General features: G+C 40.4%; 1 protein-coding gene across 2 annotated transcripts in view; it reads right to left on the bottom strand.

The window, feature by feature from the left end:
* SAP30BP (SAP30 binding protein) overlaps positions 1-17,175 on the bottom strand; it is a 60,903-nt gene that overhangs the window by 13,619 nt on the left and 30,109 nt on the right. For both annotated transcript variants that reach the window (XM_014051592.2, XM_014051595.2), the window contains one exon: positions 6,473-6,515. In XM_014051592.2, coding sequence (XP_013907067.1) covers positions 6,473-6,515 — 43 coding nt within the window. The remainder of the gene's footprint in view (positions 1-6,472; positions 6,516-17,175) is intronic.

The following is a 17,175-nucleotide window of genomic DNA, read 5'->3' on the forward strand; positions in this document are numbered from 1 at the left end:
CCACGTGGTGATACTGACAGACTATATCTGCCCCGAAAATCAGGTGGCAGAGGATTATTACAAGTGAAGCAAACAGTTGAAGAAGAAAAACATGCACTGGCTGATTATTTAAAAGACACTCAAGAACATCTATTAATCGAAGTAAAGAACAAAAATCTACTGAAGGCCCAACAGACGAAACAAGAATACAGAAAAGATGTGATAAAATCAAGAATGGAGAGTTGGCAGAACAAAGCACTGCATGGTCAATTTCTGGAAAAAATAAAAGATAAAGTGGACAGTGAACAAACTTGGTTATGGTTAAAAACAGGTACATTAAAGAAAGAAACAGAGTCACTAATCCTGGCTGCGCAAGAACAAGCTATCCGCACAAATGCCATTAAGGCCAAAATCGAAAAATCCTCTGATGATGCCAAATGCAGACTTTGCAAAGAAGCTGATGAAACTGTTGATCACATACTCAGCTGCTGTAAAAAAATCGTGCAGACTGATTATAAATTGTGGCACAATTCAGTAGCACAAATGATCCACTGGAATTTGTGCAAAAATTATAATATTAAAACAGCAACAAACTGGTGGGAACATCAGCCTGAAAAAGTCACCGAAAATCAGATGGTCAAGATCTTGTGGGATTTCCGTATACAAACCGACAAAATACTGGCGCATAATACACCAGACATCACACTGGTTGAGAAAAATAAGGTCACAATCATAGACATCGCAATACCAGGTGATAGCAGGGTCGCCGAGAAGGAACATGAAAAAATCGCAAGATACCAGGACTTAAAAATCGAAATTCAACGACTATGGCACAAACCAGCAGTGGTAATTCCAGTGGTAATTGGCACACTGGGTGCTATTCCAAAAGCACTGGAATTACATTTAAAACAGTTAAAAATTGACAAAATCACCATCAGTCAAATGCAAAAAGCCGCACTGCTTGGATCTGCACGCATATTACGAAAATACGTTATGACGTCCTAGGCCCCTGGGTGGGGCCCGACTAGTAACCAATGCCAAATCCGGCGAAACAACTGGCCGCTGTGATACAATTGTACAATAATAATAATAATAATAATAATAATAATAATAATAATAATAATAATAATAATAATAATAATTTTGTTTCTTAAACAATACATGCCCACACCAGTGGGAAAAAAGAAAAAAATCAAAAGAGAAACCAAAAAAAGAAAAAAAGAAAAAAGGAACACAGGTATATATTATAAAAAAAGTATATCAGCTGGTTACAACATGTTTTGGTGCATCTCTTCCATTAATTCATATTAATTCAAATATCTTAACTCAAATGTTTACCATATTGACATCATTATACCTCCACTTTTAGTTGACTAGAGTTATTTAAATATCCTTCATCCTTAAATATGCCAAAGATTTAATCCATAACCACATGCTGACATTTACTTGTTTTTAAAATCCTCTATTAACATCAAATCCTCATATCCTGTTTTAGCTGAACATCCATAATATTTAATATCAAAAATTCCATCTTCCATGCAGTATAGTTTATTATCATTCTCCCTTCTTTATGTAATTATATCGTATATCGTAACATTTTCCCCATATTAGTTAACATTTAACTGTATATATTTTATTCTATTTTTTAATAGTGATAATTATTGTGATTAATAACCTTTGTATATGGTCCAAAAATATTTCCAACCTTCCCTTCTCATATCCAATTATTATTTATCATATCAACTCTACATTATATACATTACTATCAATATCAATTATTATTCAGCTATGTCTATTATAAATAAGAGTAATTAGATTTAGCTAATTTTAAATCATATTCTTCCATCTATCAGCCTATGTCTCTCCAATAACAAAGCTTCCTTAGTCCTATTGCCATTCGCGGAACAGGTTTACCAAATGTTTTTATAAGCAAGTCCAAACAGGAATATCTTCGCACCTTTTTGCTCAGGATACCTCTGATGTAATAATAACGTTGTCCTCGGCTTGTTACACTTTTCAGTTTGTCTTTAATTCTCAAGGGTGGTATCGAAAATTCTGCAAATGATGTTTCATAAAGTAGATTCTTTAATGCTTCTCATTCCTCCTGCACTCTGTCTTTTGAAATAAATCTTCTGTATGGCTGCCCCACTTTCAATAGCAGTAGACTTAGACTTATATACCGCTTCATAGGCCTTTCAGGCCTCTCTAAGCGGTTTACAGAGAGTCAGCATATTGCCCCCAACAATCTGGGTCCTCATTTTACCCACCTCGGAAGGATGGAAGGCTGAGTCAACCCTGAGCCGGTGAGATTTGAACTGCTGACCTGCTAATCTAGCAGTAGCTTGCAGTGCTGCATTTAACCACCGCGCCACCTTGGCTCTTAAGCGTTTCAAGCGTTGCATCTCTTTCTCCCTCCGAAGTAAACCAGATGCCCGGCGTGTCAGCAAGTTGAAAAACTTCGTTTCTGACATTCTTCATTTGTATTTCAGGAACATTCAAACATTCAACGTTCTCACTTTTTTCTTCATATTTTAATGTTAAATAGTCCAGCTTTTTTTCAAATCTTTCATATGAGTCAAACAACTTTTGAAATGCAGAGAAAATCATTTGAAACGAACCTTTTGGAGCATGTATAGACGCCATGTTGTGACGCAGCTAGAAGCTTTAAGATATTTGCAAGTAAGAACACGCTGGGAGCTGTGCGATCTTATCTGATCTTAGACCAACACAGCCAAGCAATAAAAGTGTCAGATTGTGAAAAGCCAAATTGTAGTAAATTGGTTTACAGCCCACTTAAGAAGAGTCAGAGGGAATGTTGGAGTAATCTTTCCTTTATCCACGTAAATATCATTAAAAGCATTTAAGAAATAGGGTAACCACCGGCCATAAATCTATAAAAAAAACAATTCGCCGCTAGATTTTTCTCTTCTTTGGCTTCAATTAGCTTAAATTTTAATGCGGACCGTATCTCTTTGAGTAATAAAATCAGCTTACCAGTTGAAACCACTTCCACCATTCTTAGGGGCAACCTGCAGTTTCGGTTAGCTTACAGCTAATCCAGAAGGAGCTGGCAAAAGGGGTTGAATTCCAAGCCCCCCAGAGACTTGCGAACGTCTCTGAGGTCACTGGATCTCCCCTAACCTTTCACTGTCTCTCTGGGACAGCTAGGATCAGAGACGACCCGTCCAATTTCCTTCGGAATAGGGGAATTTCAGGAATAGCCTGAAACTCCGTCTTCTCACTGCTAAGCCCCGCCTTCTTCTCCCCATTTTATGACTTTTATTGCCACAGATGTTACGTGAATCACTGTACTTGTTAGCAACATGGTTGTAAAGTGAGTCTGGCTTCCCCCATTGGCTCTGCTTGCCAGGTGGTTGCAAAAGGGGATCACATGACTCTGAGACACACTGCAATATGAACCAGTTGCTAAGCTTTCAAATTTTGATCATGTGACCATGGAGATGCTGCAATGGTTGTAAGACCAGTGAAAACTGGTCTTGAGTCACTTTTTTTTAGTGCTGTTGTAACTACGAATATGGTTGTACGTTGAGCACTTCCTGTACTTCTGCCACCCATTAGTAGGGTGCAGTTTCTTGTCAAATCGACTACAAAACTGTGCCTCATAGGGAAATTATATTATGCCTTTACAATATTTTCTGAAAACTGAGTGTTTCATCAGTTTTCAAGCTTTTCCTCTATGGATGGATGAAAACGATGAATAAGGTTTACCGCAACCATTTGAAATCGACTATTTCCTCGGAGAAAGCCTTTCTGTGTAGCAACCCACTAGCTATTTATTCCAATCAAAGGACTGTGAGCAGCTTACAATTACAGCAGTAACAAAACATCAATAATACAATTACACATCCAAGTAAGCAATCTTAAGACAATTAAAACCATTCAATAAAAATCATAGAAACGATCAATAGATATGCAATAATGGACATAGCAACATTGAGAATAGTTCCGTTTTTAATTATTTCCTAAAGCAAAATAAGGTTGATTATTTTTGCATGTCATCCCTATAGTAGAGTACCAGAAATTCTGCAACATGAGTTGCAGAAAAGACACCATTATCCAGGTCTAAAATGTGATCCTATTGCCTGCATTTGCAAAAGCACAGAAGAACAGGGTGTGTTTTCACTTCTGTATCAAAACCTCCCAACCATTTTATGAATGGTTAAATATGCTAGATATGGGCAATCTAGGTGCAGCCAATCATAAAACGATTCCTAAAAAGTTATTGTAAATCATTACGGCAATATATTGTAAATATATACATCTCACTTTACAGAAGGCATACAATGAGACTGAAACTTGCCTTTTGCTCCATGGAGTGGGAGCTGCCCATGTTCAAGGGAAAGCAAGCCAATTAGCCTTCTGCAAATTAACTTCAGATAAATGATTTCAAAGTTATTTCTCCAAGATCTCCCATAAGTCAAACCACGCATTCATTGCCCAAATCAAGTGCCTATTCAACTAATACTCTATTTACTATTTTTCTCCTCTGGCAACTTGCTAAAACTTTAATTTTTCTCTTCATTCCAGGACCATCAATTATTTTCAAGTGTCTGTGTTCATGTTATGAAAACTGATTCATTCATGCTCTGCTATGCCTTACTCCTATCTATTTCTGCCTTCCCCTCCCCTCAATTTATATAGCAGTTCTGAAATCCCTTTTTCTTTTTCATATTTTCACCGAGTCACTGATCATGCTATAATCTAATGTGTTGGGCTCTAATCTCCCATCATTGCCATTCGTCAATGAGTCTGGTGTTTGGGAGATGGCATTTAACGTGTGGCACCAGTGCCAGCAGTTCAGTTAATATATGTATATTAAAGTATAGGTGTATATCTGTGCATGGTTGGAAGAATAATTAAATTAATTTAATTTAAAGGGGAGGAGAATAGTGTTCATTAAGTGGGGTTGGACTGGACTTGTAAAATATAGACTGAAGACTCCGGGTTAGCCACAGACTTCGCTGGATAGCTTTGGGATGCCACTCTTCCCGCAGAGCAATCTACTTTACGGGATTGCTTTGTAAGGTATAAAATGAGTAGAAATCATCATGTAAGCTGCCTCGAGCAGTATGGGTATCTGCATAAAAAAAACAAAAAACTGCAAAACCTGACTATAGTAAAAGCCAGAGATAAAACAAAAGCCCAAACATTTAATTTTTGAAGGAAACATGCTCAAGCTTGTAAAAGAAAAAATCCGAGAGTATTGTGCATATCTCTCACGTTGAAATGGTTTTCTGCTTTAACCATATTGCAAAATTATGCTTATACCTAAGTTTTTAATAGGTAATATTAATGAAGGAATGTGCTAAAAAAAAACCAGGGGACACTCAGTCTTTTGCAAAATGAAATGGTCTCTCCAACTTATGCCTTGCTGAAGTACTGCATCTAACTATTCAATGTACACAAAAATCTTTGCAGGAACAATAGGGAGCAATAAATTTTAAACTGGCATTCTCCACAATCCAAAACTTTTAATCTTATGCAAAGCAGAGCAGGTTTTCTTACTTTCTGGTAGCAGCAAAACAAACATCAGGAGCATCAATGTGCAAATCAAGCATACATTTTACAACAGAAATACAGTTAACTAACTTATTCGTAGATTCAGGGATATACAATGAAATCAACGTATTTTAATACCAATTCTTGATAATGTTCCTTTCCCAACTCTTTTATATCATCTTAGTAATACTCGGAGAATTATTATAAGTGCTAATAAAATCTCAGGGTGGTACCTATTACTCTTCCTAAATTATAGATAACTTGTTAAGGTCTTTGATTCCTTCATCAGGAAGAAGGATAAATTCATTTATAGAAATAAAATATTAATCTGTGGGAGTAGGAAGCCACTGAAGAGGTTTGGATTCCTTTTTTTTTCCTCAAGCAACTTTTCCCAGCAATCTCCTCAGTGTCACTTAAGGATATAAAATGGGTTCACATAATGATTAAACAGAAAATAAACAAAGTGGGTGGAATAGTAGTTCTTCTGTAGTTCATCTATAGCCTTTGAGCAAAAAAAGAGTATGCTATAGTAGATGGGCAGGATAACAGTTGCCCTCTGTAGCCATTTGAGGGGAAAGAAGGAATATTTGGGACAAATGGGAAAGATCAAGCATGAAAAAGAAACGATTGTATAGAAAAATGAGAACAATGGCTGCCAGAGGTGTAATTCTTATACAAAGGAGGAAAAGTAGCTGGCTGTGAAGAGTTATGAATAAGTACATGTGTACTTGAGCAAACTCAAACAAAGAAGAAACGTTGAGTAGGCAGAAAAAAAGGTCCCAGAGAAGAAAAAGGAGTCTATTACTGTACATGGCCATCTTGCAAAAGTTAGGCCCAGACTGTGGAGCCTTTCTTCTTTCATCTCCATCCATTGGCCTTGCCGGATTTTATAGTGAGAAGGGAATTATATGAACATTTAAAATAGCATCAATCATTCAAGGTGACGGTAAAATAATATTTTAATAGTACTTACCAACTAACTCCTGGGGATCTCTCTTTTCCAGTTCTGAAAAGTCCTAAATACAAGCAAAGAAGAAAAAACAACAAAAGATTAGCAAAAGCCTGTATGGTATTCAGGCTTTGTAATTGCCTGAATGTAGCGTCTTTATTACCCAAGTCTATGCAATAAATGGCTACTCAGAAACTCACAATACAGATGCTTAGCATGTGCAACCGACAGCCTACATTTAGAACAAAAAAAGTTAAACGTCAAGTGAATTGTAGAAAATCAGAATCAACTATATTCCCAATGTATCATCTCATGAAATTTTACAATTGAATGCAGTAACTATTATTCCAGTCATGTCTTTGAACTTGAATGCAATTTACATTGCTGTTAGAAGGGCAGCAACAAATTTAGGTTGTTTGAAATGAAACAATAAACAGGGGGGGGGGGGGACTTCAAAAAGCTTGAAAAATATATTTCCAAATTGGGAGACTGAGGTAGTCAAATTGCAGGGTAAGATGCTGCACAACGCAGCAAAGCAACCTAACTTTACGTATATGCTCACACGGTGTGTGATGATGGAATTTAACAGGAAAGTGATTTGGGATTATGGTGGATAGCTCAGTGAGTTCAATAACCCAAGGCCTGGTTGCTGTAAAAATAGGAAAGTCCCATCATGAGAATCTGTAGGAGTGAAGTATAAAAGCTAGCAGGCGTGAAGAAATATTGTTTTACTTTTCTGTTCATAAATGGATAAAATTCTCAAAAAGAAGAGCTTTTGAAGGAAGATTATGATAATGGGGTTTTTTGGGGTTAAGGAAAGGCCAAATAAAACAGATATAACTGTCTGGATATCAGTTATGTTGTCAGGCCTGGAAGCCATATTTTGCATTGGGCCTTCAGTCCTGTCAAATTCAATGGTATGGTAAAATGGGAGGGGAGATTATTTGAAGTATGGGAGATATATACTCATAACATTCCTTTCTCAAAGAGTCAAGAACATTTTGCCCTGCACCTGGAGGGGTATGACTGGGAGGTAACTCCAGTAGGGATGGTTCCTATTTGGGCCATGTGATGGCCATGTGGGTGCTGGGCAGGGGCTTGGACTTTCATTTGGGTATAGAGAACCTGGAAGCTTTCAGATTCAGGTTTTCCCAGATATGCCAATATGACATCTCTAATAAAATGGAACTTTGAGGAACTTCCGAGCCTCGGAGTCTTCTTTCATTGGGGGTGTTACTTGGAATCCTGATACAGGGCGGGGCATAACCTTTTCCTAGGGGGTCACAGCAACACTTGTAATAACAACACAAATAATTCATACACCATTCGAAAGCCCATCAAAAACTGAGTTTATTGACACGATTTAATAGTCAGTATGACCACCATTAGCCCTTCGAACAGCATTCAAACGAGGTGGATAAGAACACAACAAATCTTCAAACAGTTCCGTTCGATTTTCCAGATTTTTCAACACAGTTTCCAAATTCATTCTCAAAGTTTCAACCGAATATCGATTTTGACCTTGCTCCTGAATCATCAGAGCTTCCACTTCATCCTTAATTATGGCCCCAATGTTCTCTGCCGGATTGAGATCTGGCGAATTTCCCGGCCAGACGTCATTGCCCCAAAATTCGACATTGTTTTCCTTTAACAATTGCTGAGTCGCATTTGCACGCATGCAAGGAGCTTTGTCATGAAGAAAGACAGCCTCACCAACCACCAAGACATTGTCTGGATCACTGAGAAATGGAATGACATTCTCCAATAAAATTTTCTCACGGAAATAACTGCCATCCCAGGATTCCCCTTTATCCTTCAAAACCCAATGCAGTTTCTTGGCTGTGAAAATGACGAAAATCCCGATGCAAGTCGGATTGCGAACGATTTGTCGATATCGTTCATGTTTGGCGATGTCGTCGACGTCTTTAACCCAAATTCGATCGTTCTGGAAATTCGGTTTTCGAATGGCATAAACGAAGAATTTGTCAGATGGCGCCAAATGAAGAAAATCTTCCTCGGTCCATTCAGACAACCAATCGCACAACCAAAGCCGATCTTGAACGTGTGTTTGAGTTTTCAATGGTTTGCAAATGACGTGGAATGGCTTCAAACCTTCTCGTTCTCGATATCGGCCGATTGTCCTTTGATCAACTCGTTTTCCACGAATTTGAAGGATTTCTTGGGCCACTTTTCGGTTTCCTTTTCGTTGTTTGCGACTGCCAGTTGCAATGATGGCTTTGCTTTCTTGGGACAGTTGCAGAGGACGCCCTTCTCCAAATTTTGTGAAACATTCTTGGGCTGTTTTGTTCCAATTATCAGTAACCCAATCCGGATGACGTTTCAATTTGTTTGCAATCCATTTTCGATTGATAAACGTCGCTCCAGCATCGCGAGCCTCTTGAAAGGCAATGCATTTTATTCTGTCAATGATCCTTTGTTCTTCCGAATTGAATTTTCCAGCCATTCTTAAAGCAAATTTAACATTTAATAGCTCATTCAATTCAGTTTTTTATGGGTTTTAAAATGAGGTGTCGCGGAAGTTGTAAACTGCTGTCGATCTTGCTGTGACCCCCTAGGAAAAGGTTATGCCCCGCCCTGTATATGCATGATTATAGAGAAATGAATAAAGAAACGTTTCTCCCTCATTCATAATGTCACCATCCATGAGATATCAAGTACTGATCAATGCAGCAGCTGAATACAGATAAATGTAAAAGAAATGATTTCTGACAATCAAAACAATGAAATTTACTTCAGTTGGCAGTAACAATATATATATATTCTCATTATAATATGGAAAACATGAGATAGATTACGGTTTTGTGTTCATGTCGAGCTTGTGTTACCATAGGTGCGTTAACTGATTAAAAGCTACTGGATTAGTGCTCATGAATGAGATTAATAACTTGTTAATAACGTGCAGAGAACCCAATTTCAACCCAATGTTGAAATCATTATTGAGAAAAAATTGTTCACACATTTTTGTAGGCAAGACCATACGAATATGAACTTGAATGTATTTGAAGAGACACAGGACTTCCGGCCCTACAACTGATTAGATTCAGCTGATAGCTTGACAGCACTGTAACTGTTATAGCTCAGCTTTATGTTTACAAATGGAAGAATTTACTCAGAATGCTCCTGAATTATGAAGTGCAAAGTATGAAAAAGTATGGCTGCTAGGAGGAAGGGTGCAAGGGACATGAAGAAGACAGGCAAGAAAAGCACAAATTCTTATTAAATGAGACAATGGGAGCAGTAGCAAGTCTTTTATAATTTGCCAAGACTTTTAATATCCAGGGTTAGTCTAGCACAGCACTAATACTATTCATTCAAATAGGAAACACTGTCCACTTGTTGCCTAGAAATATGACTGCCACAAATAATACTATTTCTATTACAGGTGGGCATAGCAGGGGATTTTGTTTTAGAAGGCCAACGTTCAGTAGGGTACTTTGGAAATTGGCTCTGCCAAACCCCTGATGTCAACATAACCTTTTCTAAAGAGCCTCTAAGGGATTGAGACCTTTTCTCAAACACTAAAGACAGTTAGCTTTTTTCCCTAAAAGTTGCATGGTTAGAAAAATGTTTAAGTCATAAATAGGAAGAATTCCCTCTCGCCCTCCCTCTCTTTAGTTCTTTCTCAGCAATCGTCTGATGCAGCAAACACTGTCTGCTTTATTTCTCCATACAACTGTGTACAATTAATGATACACATTCGAACTCTGTACTAAAGTCAAACTTTAAATGTCAGACTATATATTTAAAGCTGTCCCTTTATGGAGATTCTAGTTGCATAGGCAATTTTCAAAATAAAGGCAGAGGTAATAATAAAGGCTAGAAAATGTAAAATCTGGGAAATTTTTACAATTTGATGTTTAAAATATATAAACCAGCAGGCCAAAAAAACCTAAAATTGTCAAAATCAAAGTTATGGTCAATGTTAACTTTGAAAACAAGTAATGGCAACATCATTTTAAAAGGAGCATTTCCTTTTCACGCTCATAGAGATATGGATGCCTCTTAGAAGATGCCTGTAATTATCTAAGCATGAATTTTGGATCCTGAGCATTTTCAAAAAAAAAAGGGGGGGGGGGGAAGAGTGCGCAATCTTGTCAGCTAGAGACTGACTACCCATCTCCATATTTTAAAACAAGATCTAACATAACCAAGTATGTTTGGATTCACTGTTTGCACTTATAATTGAAGACTGCCTGGACAAGTCCCTGCAGTTTTTTGGCAAGGCTTTTTAGAAGTGGTTTGCCACTGCCTCCTTCCCGGAACTGAGAAAAAATGACTAGCCCAAGGTTACTCAACTGGCTTTGTGCCCAAGAAGGGAGTAGAACTCGTGATCTGCAAGTTTCTAGCCTAATGCCTTAACAACTACACAAAACTGGCTGTCACAATAATAAACTATTTCTGTTCTATTCAAAGGGAAAGAACAATTAAAATGCAGTTATCATTATCCTCTATTGTTCTCATCATGGCTAAGTATACATTGCTGTGTACAAAGCCTAGTAAAAAATAATAATTAAAAAGCCGGATGACTGTTCTGGGAATCTCACAAACAAGGCAGGAAAATAATGACCATTTTTTCCTCCTGTATGTTTGTCGTTTGCTGGAATCCAGAAGGACATATGATGAACATACCATAGGTTTTAGTCTATTCTCAAATACAGCAATATAGATAGAAATTTTAACTATTGAGTCAATCAATGAGTATGTATTTTCACCAGGAATTACACAGAAGAGAATGCCTCAACATAAACGTAGCAAGTGGAATTTGCATCATTTGGCAAAAAGTTTAACATCACTCTCTAACTTTCTTGGGCACTATCTTATCTGTGTGGAAATCCCTCCTAGCTCCCATTTCCTTATATTAGAATGAGTAACAAGATATATTGTTCTCCCTCAGGCAAGTTGCGTTGTCTGATGTTGTAAACTTACTGAGCAGCAGCTTCTCTATTTTTTTATGATGCTGCCACAACAAGGCAACTGCTATCGCAATAAGGGCTATTTTGTTCTAACTGAACTCTTCTGGCTTGAATCTGGTACCGCCAAGCTCTGCTACATGAAGTTTTTGCCTTGTGTTTCTTACTCGCTACAAGTACAGTTCTAGTTGGAGATCTCATGCCAATTTAATCAAAAGCAGACCTTTGAACTGCTTCAGTTTTAGTACTACTTTTAATTTGAAAATATTTTAATAGTCATGATTTTGGAAGATCACGACTGTAGTCTTTTGAAAAGACTAAATGAAAGATTTCATTCACTGAGCTAATTTGAACAATAAATAAGGACAAACCTAAGATCTACTTGGTCACAATGCCCTTCTCTTTCCAGTACAAGTGTTAGACTTTGGTCAATGTACAAAACTATAGAAATAAACCAGCTTCAAACCATAATTTATGAAGTTAATTAATATAAACAACTCACCATAATAAGTTATGGTATTAAAATTAACATTTTGAAATTTGGAAGTTCCTCCTGCCTGCAGTTAATTTAAAAAAGAAACTTCTACTCTACAAGATCCAATCTGAGTCGGTCACCGGGACCAGAGGTTTAGCCTTTTGAGCTTTCAGATTCGTGGAGGAGCTGATCCACAGGGAATCCTTCCCCACCATCCAATGAGAGCTGAAGAAGCTTCTTGGATGAGAAGCGAAATGTCTTCAAGAAAAAACAGAAAGTCCAGTTGCCTCTTAAAAAAGCACCTTTTGGACAACTATGACCTAAATGATGGAGAATTTCCATAGCCATCTTCAGGAAACTTCTTTCTACTGGAATGCATGCTTTGGGCTATTCTATGCATCCTATTTATGTAGTGCAATCCTATAGGATGATTGGTGTGGTGATGGCCGGTGAGATTCTTAATCATCCGGGTCATGCTAATCCCAAAGGTGCTTTTTCAAAAGGCAACTGGACTTTCTTCATTTTTTTCTCTCCTTGAAAACATTTTGCTTCTCATCCAGGAAGCTTCTTCAGTTCTGCTCTATTCTACTCTCTTTCTCAATGCTCTGTATGTAGTACGGAAATCCAGTAATAGGGAAAGCAAAGCTTACACCTGTGGCACTCCATTATGTACAAACATTATGCATGGCAATGCATTTTTAAGAATCTATTTAAAAACACAATACTATACACTAATTACTAATGTTTGGATTGATTCCTGTAACTTTTCATATTTTAAAGGGAAAATATACTGGATTCATTTGGTTAAATTTGACCAATAGAAAATTACTAGAAACAGATACAATTCCCCCTCCAATTGGACCAGTAACCTCTTTTAATTAAAACATAACAGCAGCCAAAAAAAAAAAACCCAGACTAAAACTGAGAAGTAAAACTAATTGTAGCTTTTGGAGATTTGAGACATATCAAATCTATTAGTCATATAAAAAATACAAGATTCTCCTAAATAAAATCAACCTTCTAGAACTCATCTTGCCCAGAGGATATGAATTTTACTGAAAGTGAATACCAGAAATTTCAAGACTGTACTAGTCCACAGCCTGCTATTATAAGATTAAAATCACTATCAAGTATACTTTTGATAAAGCCAGCATACACAGCTTTCAGTTCCATTTCAGAGGTTTAAACATTCATCACATAGATATCAATGACGAAGAATCACGATAACCAATCAAAAGTAGATTCACCAAAGTTACCATTGGCAAACTGGCTTTGGCTCTTCTAATGTGTTCTAGGAGTAACACTTTCAATGTGGATTTTATAGAGTTTCCAATCAACAGGGCCCACTTGGATTCCCCTCCCCCTCTCTCTTGAGGCAAAATCAAAAGTTGATTTGAAATCAACAGAGACTGAAAAAAGGGAGTTTCTAGCTCAGAGGAATATTTTCTAGCTGAAAGGTGAAGGACCAGATAGTACGGAACACTAATCATATATTCTACACATCTGCAGAATTTGGAAATTGTTACAGCAGGTGCTTTTGTGATAGTTTTTATAGATGCTAGATGGGGAAAAAAATCTTTTCAGTATAGCCATTATGTACTTTCAGATCTTTCTGATAAAAAGATATTTGGCCCTCTTTATATGATAGTGACGTTTTTCTGGTTCAATTCTATAAACCCAGTGATTCATCGTTAGTAATATGATTGAGAGTTTATGCTGCAATAAAAAACCTGGCTGTTCTTCTGCAGCTTGGTGAGTAATATGATAGCTTTTAAATGTTTTAGCTTTCCTTTATCAGTTATTAGATAAGTGTATTTTACGGATACTAGTTTTTAATATCCTAAATTCAGTTGTGGTACCATCTATGTAAGGTGGAAGGGAAGAAATAAAGGGAAGAAACAATACAAATGAATAATTTCTGACAATTAGGCTGCTATAAATTTGTCTCCAGTCTAGGTAACAATTTTGATGAAAGACCGTTGGCTTACCTGAACGGTCGTTCTCGGGGCACTGCGAGGAGAGTCCAAGCATAGGTTAACACAGCCTATCTGCCCTTGGACTGAGTGATGTTTTTCTGTTGACCACGCCTCCCTTTGCTTCTGCATGCTCAGTTTAAAAACGAAGGAAGACAGTCCTGTAATCAGTTACAGTCAATACAGTCACAACAATCAAGAAAAAACACCCCGGGCAGATTGGACTCTCCTCGCAGTGCCCCGAGAACGACTGTTCAGGTAAGACAACGGTCTTTCTCCAGTGCACTGCTCGGAGAGTCCAAGCGTGGGACATGCCCAAGCTATTGACTCCCAGGGTGGGGAAGAACCGGAGCCTCTGGAATCTCAGCTACTCTTTGTAATACTCTTCTCCCAAAGGAGGCTTTGGCTGAGGCAAAGGTGTCAATTTTATAGTTTTTTATGAAAGCAGTGGGGGAAGCCCACGTGGCCGCCCTGCAAATGTCTAGGATAGATGCCTGGGTAGCCCAAGCCGCTGATGCTGCAGCACTTCTAGTCGAATGTGCGGTGTCCCGGCTCGGAGCCGTCTTGCCCTGGTGTTCATATGCCAGTTTGATGCCAGCGCGCAGCCAATGACGCACTGTGTGCCATGAGACCTTGCGGCCAAGGGACGCAGGAAGAAAGGAGATGAAAAACACCTCCGAACGTCGGAATGCCTTAGTCCTCTTTACGTAAGTACGCACGGCACACCTCACATCCAACTTATGCCATTCACGCTCTCTAGGGTGAGAAGCATTGGGGAAGAAGTTAGGTAGTATAATCTCTTGAGTCCTGTGAAACAAAGAGTTAATTTTCGGAGTAAAGGAAGGATCGAGTCTCAGGATGACCCTGTCAGAATGAACCACGCACAAATCCTCCCTGACAGAGAGAGCTGCCAGCTCGGATACCCTGCATGCCGACGTGATAGCCACCAAGAAGGCAATCTTGATGGTTAGGTGGCATAGATTGGCCGTGCGCAAAGGCTCAAAGGGAGGCTTCGTCAGAGCTTTCAGCACGAATGGGAGGTCCCATGATGGGTACCGGTGAACTGCCGGAGGGCTGATGTTAGCAGCTCCTTTGAGAAAACTCTTTATCTGAGGGTGTTGACTCAGAGAACGAGATGATCCCCTGGCCAGGATGGTGGACAGCCCTGCAACCTGACGTCTAAGCGTACTAACAGCTAGACCCTTATCCAGACCCTCCTGCAAAAAGTCTAGGGTTTGGGGGATGGAGGCTGAAGAGTCCACAATGTCTCTAGCTTTGCACCACTGAGAGAAGGCAGCCCAGGTGGCATCGTAGATCCTGGTAGTAGAAGGCCTCCTGGACACTTGAATCGTGCGAATGACCTTGTAAGAGATGTTCTGCTTCCTCAGGAGTTCCCCCTCAAGTGCCAAATGGCTAGCTGTAGCCACTGAGGGTCCGGATGACTGATGCCCCTTGGCTGAGGGAGATTTGGTCCTGAGGAATTCGCCACGGTCTCTGAACTGAGAGGCTGACAAGGTCTGCGTACCAGGTCTTCTGGGCCAAAAGAGAGCCACCAGGAGAAGGTCTGCTCTTTCAGCCAGGAGTTTGCTCACCACCTGAGGGATAAGAGGTAGAGGAGGGAACACATATAACAGTCCCTGAGGCTACTCGGACCTCAGTGCATTCATCCCCTCCGCTAGAGGTGAGTGGTAACGGCTGAAGAAACGTGGGAGATGTGTGTTGGTGTGTGTGGCAAACAGGTCTACTTGCGGTTTCCCGAATCTCCTCACGATCTGCTGGAACAGGTCCGGGTGCAGGCGCCACTCCGAGTGGTCGATGCGTTGGCGGCTCCTGGTTGCTGCTGCTGGAGATATGATCTGCACTAAGAGAAGCCAGATGACGCTCCGCCCACCTGCCCAGAGTCTCTGCCTCGAGCATGAGAGCCTTCAAGTGAGTGCCCCCCTGCCTCTTTATATGGGCTTTGGTCGCCACATTGTCTGTCATTAACAGTACGTGAGTCCCCTTTACGAGACTGGCAAACCTTCGCAGTGCGAGTCGGGCTGCCCTCAGTTCCAGCCAGTTGATGCTGTGGGCAGCCTCCCTCTGAGTCCACTGGCCTTGGGCAAGGTGACCCTGACAATGGACACCCCACCCCAGAAGGCTGGCGTCCATGGTGACAACGAGTCTTTCTGGCTCTTTGAATAGGCAGCCCTTCCTGATTGCTTTGGACCTCCACCAGGCCAGAGACCGGATCACCTTCTGCGGGAGCCGAACGCGCCTGTGGGAGTTGCTGATCTTTGCCCTCTGCATTGGCAGCAGAAACCACTGCAGCTCCCTGGCGTGGAGACGAGCCTAGGGGACCACTTTCAAGCACGATATCATGATCCCCAGAAGCTGAGACAGCTGAACTATGGGCACCGACCTGGAAAGTCTGCAGCGCTTCACTCTGTGTCTCAGGTTGGACAGCCGATCTGGTGACAGGAATACCTGGCAGGAGGTGGAGTCGATGACTGCACCCAGATGCTGAATGCGGGTGGACGGCCGGAACTGGCTCTTCTCCAAGTTGACAGAAAAGCCATGTTCTTGCAGCGTCTCCACAGTCAGTGTGACATCACGGTGAGCCTGCTTGGTGGTGAGAGAATGGATAATTATATCGTCCAAATAACATTCCAGACGGACCGGATAGCTGCGGAGATGGGCCGCTAATACTGCCAGTATCTTGGTAAATGTCCTGGATGCTGATGATAACCTGAAGAGGAGCGCTTTGTATTGATAATGCTTCCCCCGAACCTCCTGTGGGCCGCATGGATGGGGACATGCAGGTAGGCCTCTTTGAGATCTATGGAGGTCAATAGGTCCCCCTCCCTCACACAGTCCAGGATGGAGTGGAGTGACTGCATCTTGAACCTCTTGTAGGCCAGATGCTGATTCAGGCTCTTGAGGTCCAAGATGGCTCTCCACCCCCACCCACCCCCAAGCTTTTCGGGACCAGAAAGAGGATTGAGTAGAACCCTCTCTCCTCCTGATCTTTGGGGACTGGTTCTATGGCCTCTATCTGGAGGAAATGGAGAATCTCGGCCCTCCTGCGATCCCTCTTTTCTAGGTTCTTGGGGGTAGGACAGCGAAGAAATTTTCTCTGGGGGAAGGTCAGAAAGTCCAGAACCAGGCCCCTCCAGATGGTGTTGAGGACTCACTTGTCCGATGTTATCTCCTCCCACCTGTCGGCATACAGGCTCAGCCGACCCCTGATGGGAGGACCCCTGTGATCGTCACTTCCCATTACGAAAAGGGCGGGAGTTGCCATTATTGTTTCCGCCCCCTCTGAATGGCTTGCAAAAGAAACACTGGGATTGCCTAGCTCGAGACCCG

This window comes from Thamnophis sirtalis, unplaced genomic scaffold (assembly GCF_051295495.1).
Source record: "Thamnophis sirtalis isolate CommonGarterSnake01/CBP01778 unplaced genomic scaffold, rThaSir2_p1.2 scaffold_3, whole genome shotgun sequence".
NCBI lineage: Eukaryota > Metazoa > Chordata > Lepidosauria > Squamata > Natricidae > Thamnophis > Thamnophis sirtalis.